The sequence below is a fragment of the Habropoda laboriosa genome, unplaced genomic scaffold (assembly GCF_001263275.1).
Source record: "Habropoda laboriosa isolate 0110345459 unplaced genomic scaffold, ASM126327v1 scaffold40, whole genome shotgun sequence".
Taxonomy (NCBI): Eukaryota; Metazoa; Arthropoda; class Insecta; order Hymenoptera; family Apidae; genus Habropoda; species Habropoda laboriosa.
The window spans coordinates 7,925,749-7,934,912 of NW_017100231.1; the positions used below are offsets into that span (position 1 = coordinate 7,925,749).

General features: G+C 37.5%; 1 protein-coding gene across 1 annotated transcript in view; it reads left to right on the top strand.

Annotated features, from left to right (window-relative positions):
* LOC108571626 overlaps positions 1 to 9,164 on the top strand; it is a 242,828-nt gene that overhangs the window by 152,069 nt on the left and 81,595 nt on the right. Inside the window, exon 4 of the mRNA XM_017933705.1 lies at positions 6,079 to 6,334. Coding sequence (XP_017789194.1) covers positions 6,079 to 6,334 — 256 coding nt within the window. The remainder of the gene's footprint in view (positions 1 to 6,078; positions 6,335 to 9,164) is intronic.

The window sequence follows — 9,164 nt, forward strand, 5'->3', positions numbered from 1 at the left end:
CATGTAGAATTTATTATCGAACGAAAATTCGGAATAATTGTTTATCTTCAAGAAATACAAGAATTTTCGATGTTACAATAGTTTATTTTCAAATTTTTGCTCGATGGTGTAGGAACGATTTTTTTAAAGTTAAAAAAAGATTTTTCGTGTAGTCATATTTTATTCACTTCAAGTCGATAGCAATTAAACTGTTTTTCTTGTTAGGAGGTTGTGCGTAATGTATTCACTATATTTTCATATTTTTATTGGATATTGGAATTTATTTTATTGGAATATTGGAACTTTTCTATTTATTTTATTGGAATATTGGAATTTTCAGAAATATTAAATGTACACATATGTGTCAGTATTTTTGACGAGGTTAAGAAAATTTAAATTTTTCAAATTTGAAATGATATTTTTGAGTATTAGACTGATGGATGTGTCACGAATATTATTCTCAGTTTGGATAGTTTAATTGTTGGGCAACCTGGCCTAATGATCGAGAGATGCAGGCGTGCAACTTGAAAAGTCACAGTAGTTTGCAGTATTACAATATAAACTACGAAGTGAAGTCAGGTACGAGCGGAACGTTCGTGTGCAAGCTATTCCAATCTCATGATGAATATTCATTCTCGTTTATCCCATATATAACAGCGACAGATCATATACAAGACGATTCGATAACTGTTATTGCCTCGTTATCACGGAACTATAGAAGCTGAGGCAATTTGTGCAACAGAAATTGCACAGTTCAGGGGGAACTGTAACACTATAGTTTACTCCCATGAGTGCAAACTTTTGCAATATCATATTTTCGATTTACTTCAATTTTTCTTTCTTTTTCTTTCTTGGTAAAATTCTAAGTGTATTTAAAATTTTAACTTATTAAGTACTTCTTGAATACTCTGCGAACATTGAAATACGAAGTGTAAAAATTATTTGATTATATATTATTAACCTTTTACAATCTAAGTCAGAACGTACAGTTATAATGTAATTTGACTATAGTCTATGCAAATATTAAATCGAAGAACATCGGAAAGCAGTGAATTAATTTTACGATTTATCATTTTCCATTGAATAAAATTCAAGTATAATATAATAGAACACATTGTATACAGGGTGTTTGTTTTATCTCAGTACAGTGAAATATCTTTCAAGGAAGTGATGTTAGGAAAAAAAATGTTTTAACAAAAGTTGTTTGGTATGGAGGGGGACGTTATGTGGTGTGAATATTTTTTTCGTACCTGGTATGATGGGGGAGATTTCAAAGTCAGTTTAATTTTTTTAAATGGAATGCTATATTTTTTTATACATAATATGATAGTGTATGTTAAGACGAGTTTAACGAGTACAATAATGGAGGACATGTGGAGGGGATACCCATAGAAGGAAGTTTTCAATAATTCAAAATTGAACATATTGGTAGGTACTTATTGTACTCGTTAAACTCGTCTTATATAAACTCGTAAATATATAAACTAACCTAACCTTAACAAGGAATGAATTAAATGAAACCAGTGCAAAGAGAATAAACGACTAGACTAATTCTTGAAGAATTTTATCTAAAGACTTCATTTACTATATTTCTCCAAAGCTAGTACGTGCTATAATCCACCGTGCAATTAAATCTGCGATTAATTCAGTTTCCGACAACTGGATCAGCAGAATTTTTCAACTGAGATCAACTGTTCCGGCATGCAGCGCGGCGAGGAACATTGCTTGGCCTCTTAATTGTGCAAAAAGGAGGAAAAGGAGAGAGGTCCATGGGGTTTTCGCGAATTTCTCGAAGCGTGTCTCTCGTTCGAATGCTCGATAAATTCACCGGGGAAAAAACCGAGGGTAAAGAGAGTCTTGGTTAGAGTTGAACGAGAAGCAGTGTGTTTTTTGGGGGGGAAATCAGTCTACGGCTTTATGCAATGTGAATTTTCCTTCTCGAGATGCCGATTACGGCTGTTCGTTTCGACCAGCTCGTTAGCCGGGTTCGACTCTATCGTAAAAATCGAAGAGTCGAAGCTCACTACTTCGGTCACTACTTCACTAGTAGACCTATTCGTGCGCTGACCCTCGAGTGGCGCTAGTATCGATCCATCGATTTCGGTGAATATGGCGGACGGTTTAGTAATGGGCTTCACTTCTATAACCAAGTGATCGAATTGTAAATTGTCTACTTTATTGTCTACATATTACTAGCTTTTCTGTTTGGTTGACTGTAATGGTTATATTCTAAAGATTTCTTTTTTTACAATAAACTTAACCCTAGTTTGGTCTTTGTAGTCGAACGGAAGAACACCACTAGGCTAGGGTTAATTAGCTACATAATAATTATATGTTTTATATTCTTGTCCGCATCCCTAAGAAGAATATGTGGGTGAATAACACGTGGTTGAAAGATTAATACGAATATTATTTGATAATAATAATTGCACAATGACGATAACGATACATAAAAGGGAATATTAATAACCTGAACAATGCTCTCTTATTCTTTCTCTCTTATTCGCTCTCGCTCTCCTTGTTTTCATTAACAACGCGGTTCTACTGTTTACTCACTGCTTCTCTCTAGGACACTGCCCGTTTCGCCAATCTCGAGTCGATTCGAGTATCAGCCATAGATCATGTCTATCCTAGAATGTTCACTCAAATTCAAAACAAACACACGACATTCACGCCATCACTCACAACATATTATTAAAACCAAATCCACAGAATAATATTAAAAAATTAACTTTTCATTCTTAAAAGATCTATTTTCCATTTTTCTTCTCGTCAAGTTTGATTCACTTAATATTATGCATTTTCTTAATAATCATTTTTCCGTAAACACCCGCTACGAAAGCTCTGCACGTCGTCGTTTTTCTCCTCGTTTTACAACCAGGGAACGTGAGATTTTACGGGTAGTCGATAAATTTTCGCGGTAACTTGGCTGGACAGGAAGCGGAAAAGCGACTCCTGATCAGCCATCGAGAAACCTGTCGCTTAGAAGACAACATGACACTGCACTTCCGCTTACCTTCCAATCGAGAACTCGCCCATAAGCCAAGTTACTCTCTAAAAACTGACCATTTCTATGCTTTTCTCCCGTTCCGTCATTCATGTTTTTAACGAAAATTTCATTGTACCATCTGTGACAGCGATGTTTCGAAAGAAATTTCCGTCGTGCAATCGATATTACGTTTTTTCATTCATAACGGACGCTCTAACAATGTAATTAGTCATTTCTGAACTGTGACAGGTCTTTTGTTTCCAACAGAATATTCACAACCCTCTGAATTTACGTAGTATGGGCAACCTAACCTAATCAGCGTCATCGATACTAACGACATCTTTAGGAGTAATTGGAAAAAATAGTGTAGGAATAATGTGCCGTAATTGATTTATAGATGTTTTAACTAAAACGTGAAACAAAAGTTTGGAATTGGTCTAATAGTGTTGGAACGGAACAAAAATTGTGCTGTAAAATCGTTGTTTTCATAGAAAAACTGATAAATCACCGAACTCGTAACGTAAGGAACAAAGAATATTTACATTGGTAAAAAACATGTAGGATCGGGGCCTCCGTGCCTTAATAAGGAACACCGACGAGAAAAAGTTCAGAAGACGTTATTAGCGTAGTGCGTAAAGTCTCGGCCTGCCAGCCTGAGGTTGCGGGTTCGATTCCCGATGGGGTCCCCTCGACTTTTTTTCCTCGATTCTTAGACGTATAATGAAAGAAATAACATGTCTTAATATTAAATTGAACCACATGATGACGCTTGATATTTATTTGACTATGTGTTCTTAACATCAAGTAATACAGTAGTGCACACATTAGCGTTCGCAGTCGGGACCAAATACAGACGTCTAAGTGGGGAGGTGACTTCTACGAATTTAACTAAAGAAAAGAGAGATGTGCCTTAGTGGGATACCGATGTATCAAGTGTCAGTTGTTCACATTCAGGAGTCGATATCGAATTACTTTGTTTCACTTGGCACGCTCGAACTCCACTGCGAAGTCCCATTTCCAAGAATTGGTGGGGATAGCGACGGATGCTTAAGTGTGCAAAAATGCGGATGCTTATGTGTGTACTACTGTAATTATTTCACCCTACAAAAGACCCTTTTAATCAAGTTATCGCGAGAGCAGAGAATAATATGTCTGTCGAATTCTCACGTTCACGCAACGCTACTTGTCACGAGTGCGAACCGTAGCGTGCTATAGAAAAATTGAAATTGGAATTCGTAGAAAACTATGGAACAGCGAAAGGATGATTTGAGAGAGTATAAAAAATTCAATTTGCAAATAGAAAAGAGTGAAAAAAATTCAATTTACAAATAGAAAAGAGTGAAAAAAATTCAATTTACAAATAGAAAAGTGTATAAAGAAATTCAATTTACAAATAGCACGTTGCCCCGCACAAAGCACATGTTTCGAATGAGAATATAAAGGCGGATTTACAAATTGCGTAAATATCAGGAACGAAGATTGAATTACGATAGTTGTGTCAGTTTCACGGTAAAGTTTGACGTGTAAAGTTACGTGCTTAATTGACAATGGTGGTCGGTCGAATTTGCAACTGGGGTTTCGTTTGGCCGACGGAATCGCGCGCGTGATCTTCGCCTAGTTGCTTTCGTACCCGAGGCCGCCGTTCTAACGAAAATGATAATCACTTCCAATTATCCAAATTTCCGGGAGAGGGCAATTATGTAAATTGGTTCGGAATTTATTGCACGGTATCGGCGAGATAAATATTTCTATTATCCACGGCGAACTTGCCGTGGCACGGGTTAAATTGCTACGTCAAAGCCACTAGATGGTTTATCTGCGTGTATTGCTATTGTGATCTCTAGCGCGAAATAATCTGGATATTGAAATTTTTTCATTTCACGGGTTTTTCAATTTGCAAAGTTTTTTCGAACAACCACGGAGACGTGTAATTTTTTTCATTGTTAAATGTGTGTGATATGCGAAAACAACTGTTGAACAGAAGATAATTTGGGTAATATGAGCTTGAAAGATACATAGAGTCATTGTGATGTAACATAATTTCAGCACTTCGTAACAGTGTGTTCACTAGTATTTAAAATAAACTTTGATCAGTTTTACGAATGGCGTCTAAATTTATCGAAAGAAATACGCGGGAAATTTGAAATGATCGAGTGTTAATTGTTACTATTGGTAAATTACGGACTCCTGGACTTTCCATCCTTTTTAAAAATTGCTTGGGACGTTCTAAGAAGTTACTATTGTACTAGAATATTCGCCAAATGTAGATTAAGAAGAGTAATTTATTAAGAAGCATAGGATTCACTTTACAGACACAATTAGTCCCCTTTCAGTCATAACGTTGCTAATTTCAGATCGTTTGTTAGCGATAATTGCTGCTAGAATTTCCAGTAATTGGAAGTTATGCAGCAGTCTATTGATAATAAAGGCCAAATGTAGGAAGGCAAACATGGTAGTTGATGGGTTAATGGGAATATTAGTTTATCGTTAGAAAACAGAACCTGATGAAGGATATGCATGCGATGGTGCTAGCTTTGCGTTTAATCTTACTGTAGACTGAGTGCACATGTATCTCTGCGTTAAATCAAAGGCTATACTTTTTCCTCTACCACGCTCACTCTTGACTCTGTGTCAATATTTGGCGCACTATGCAATCTGAAAAACAAGCGATCGGTGTCCGAGTGACCAACGGTGTCCTTCTGCCCCTTCTATACAGATACAGTGGTTCTCAATCTTCGTGTCAGTTCACCTTTATCGTATTTACGGTCCGAATTCTTTCTCTCCCTTATCCTCACCTTGATATTACTATCATTGCATCCATATTGTCCACAGAATCCTCCTAACCTATGTAAAATCAATGTCAAAATTGCAAAATATTGTTACCACACATACCCAACCTTCAAAACTAAACATTACATTCATATTGTCCATAGAACCCATTCTAACCTATATAAAACCAATGTAAAAATTGAAAAAGATTATTATCTGAAAGAGCCAAACACATGCACACACACACACACACACACACACACGCATAAAGTACGTTTCTATGCGAAGAACAATACGACGATGTCACGCAGCACATATGAAGGAAGATAAAATGATTGCAGGTTGTCCAGGCGGCGCCGCTACCCGTGCCTGTCCAGGTGCGTAGCAAGAACGATGGCTCGGGGGTGGTGGCAGCGTCCGTGTCTGGGGTACGCAGACGAAGCGGCTCGCAGGGTTTACGATCGCCCGCCGCGAAGAGGCCACTCTCCGCCCCCGTCGCCCTCCAGGGCTGGCTACACAAACAGGGCTCCGAGGGGCTGATGCTCTGGAAGAAACGGTGGTTCGTCCTCTCCGAGTACTGCCTCTTTTATTACAAAGGTCGGACCTCTCTCCCTTCGTTTTCTTCTTTTCCCACTGGAATTACGTGTCGTGTTCTTTCCCTCGAGAAAAAGCCTTTTCTTTTCTTTCGCTTGTTTTTTGTCTTTCGAACGACGCGAGCCACGATTTTCAACCAGGGGAAAAAACACGCGACTCGTAATTCTAGTGGTTTCATTCAGAATACCAGCACTTTTTTGTCCCTTTGTTTTTCTTTTTATTTAGACGATGTTTTTGTGAATTTCAACGCGAGACATTTTTCCTTTTGAACGGAGAGCGTGCTGCAGCACGTACGCTTCTTGTATTTGGTCATTTTTGTTGCAAATTGTGTAAGTTGTGGCTAGTTTGTTAATTAGCGAACAATTTTATCTTTACTGATCAACAGTGAGTAGTGTTGATTTTGTTGAACTTATTTTGGGACTGTTTCAACTGTGCAGATGTAAAATTAGTGAAAATATAAATTCGGTATTTGTCAGTCTTGTATCCATGTTGCTGGTACTCAGATATCTGCCAAGTAGTACGAGTCAACGCTTGATCAGACATCTTCCACTTCACTCTATTATACCACCCACCAAAAAATTCAATTATCACTAGTATTATCATATTTCACTTTTCCTCGTTTACCTAAAACAAATTTTTTTCAGAAAGCAACAATTAAATGTCAAGTGTAAAAAAAAAAACATGTTATATACGTATAAATTTATCTTTATCCAGAAGTTAACCAATGCAATATTTTATTACGTCACAATCACACATAGTAGAGAATAATTTTTGTTCACAAAAAAAGAAAAAAGAGAAGGTAAAATAAATTTGATCGTTCACTTTTACCGTTCCCCCGGCCATTTCGATAGGCGGCGTGCGGGAGGAGGCGTAATGAAATGAACAATTTTCCTTTCCTATTCGCCGGCCACGCGCAGGGAGACTTTGGCACAGCTTCAACTTTCATCCAACTGCTCTGGTTGTTTTTCAGTGTTACACTCCACCAATTTCCGGCCGCCAGGCTGCCGCTCCCCCGCCTTAACTCTTTTCCGCCAGATCGTTTCCCCGGAACACTAATTGCACGAGTTCCCTGATTTCGTACTTACCTACTCTTTCCAGCTGCTCCCCACGGGTCTGTACAATTTCTTCTTCGCCTTTCCTCCGTGAAATATTCCCTCTTTTTATCAAACTTGCCTCGACTCCGCTTCTCAAAGTGATTAATAACCGTGATATTATCACGAAGCGATCGAAAGATTAATGTGTTCTTTGCTGTTGCTAATTAGATACAAAGCCAATAGAGGAATAAAATTATGAAATTAATTAAAACACTAGCAGGTATATTCTTTGCAATTATTTTTCAATATAGTCCTCTTGATTTACAAACGCAGTTTTTTTCCATCGATGCACAAGCCTTGTCGTAACATGTGAAGAAAATGTTTTTAGTTGAAACATGAACCGAGCACAGTAGCACTTGCTTAACTGCTGCATTTTTTGCCCTGTTCGGTTCCACGTCTCACTCACACTTAAAGTTCTTACTCTACCCACCAGGTCTCTTATTTCACTCGCACTCAGAGCGAGCGAACCGGGATAGAGAAACAGTCGGTAATTCGCTAAACGGGCACTACTGTATTCGGTTGTTCATTGGCGGATAATCTTTGGCCTTTCACGGCTGTTTTGAACGGTCCAAACAGATGATGATTCCAAGTTGAGGTTAAGACTGTAGAGGGAGGAGATGTTTCAATATCACAAAATACAGTTTCTCGAGAGTTTAAAGAGTTAGTGCAGTTGTGCACACTAATAATGGAACGGCCATCTTAATGTCTCCAAAGCAAATGACTGGAGTGAGCTATTGAAACTTCAAATGGAAAACAGAGAGGGTGACATCTAACGATGCATACACAATTCACAGTGTAGTCGCGGTAAAAAGTTAGTATTATACTCTGGACAATTGTTGACTCATCCTACTATTTGCGATATAATATTTGCACTAGAACTATTCGTAGTTGATGGTGCATATTATATTTGCCGATTTTAATTACAGTTCGATCATTGATGATATTTCTGTTGAATAAATAAGGGAACGTTTGTTGGATATTGTAGTCGAAATTCCAGTGAAATCACGACGAAAGTTTGTATTGTATGTGGTGAAAATTACTAGACAATAGTATTTAATACAATTTACAACTACATTATCGAACATATATTTAAATAACTAAAGATAACTTTTAGTACAACTTTTTAATTTTCATTTTCACTTTTTTAACACGAACAATATCACACACCATGCACAGACACATACACATATACTTCTTTTCCTTTCAGTTCTGCCAACTCATGCAGAATTACTCGCAGCATTGCCAACCTATACTGTCGTTTACTATTTCCAACAATGTTCAATATTTGAGATATGTATAATGTTAGAAACGATTGAATCAGTTAATCATCGTTATTATTAAAGTGTAATTTGTTGCAAGGTATCCGTTGAAAGATAATCATCTCAACGAGACTCGTACGTGCTTTTGCAATCTCTCTCGCGCGTTCGAGAGTCGCGCTCGAGTCGTTAGCCATTAATGTTTCACAGTCGCGGGGATGGCTGAAACGTCATCAAATCTCTGCGCTGCATTCTCGTTCTGATCCTCGTAAATAATGAACGTACGTACGTACGTGGAATAAGACAAGGCGCAAAAAGGATTTTGCTCGACCATATTCTCTGCTCGCTTTAATAGAAAGTGTTCGATAAAGAATTTTTCTTCTGATCTAACCTAACCTCATTTAATACATTATACTATATATTTCAAGTAATTGAAAGATTTTTTCTCCAAATTAAAACAAACGTAACGAACATCGTTATGAT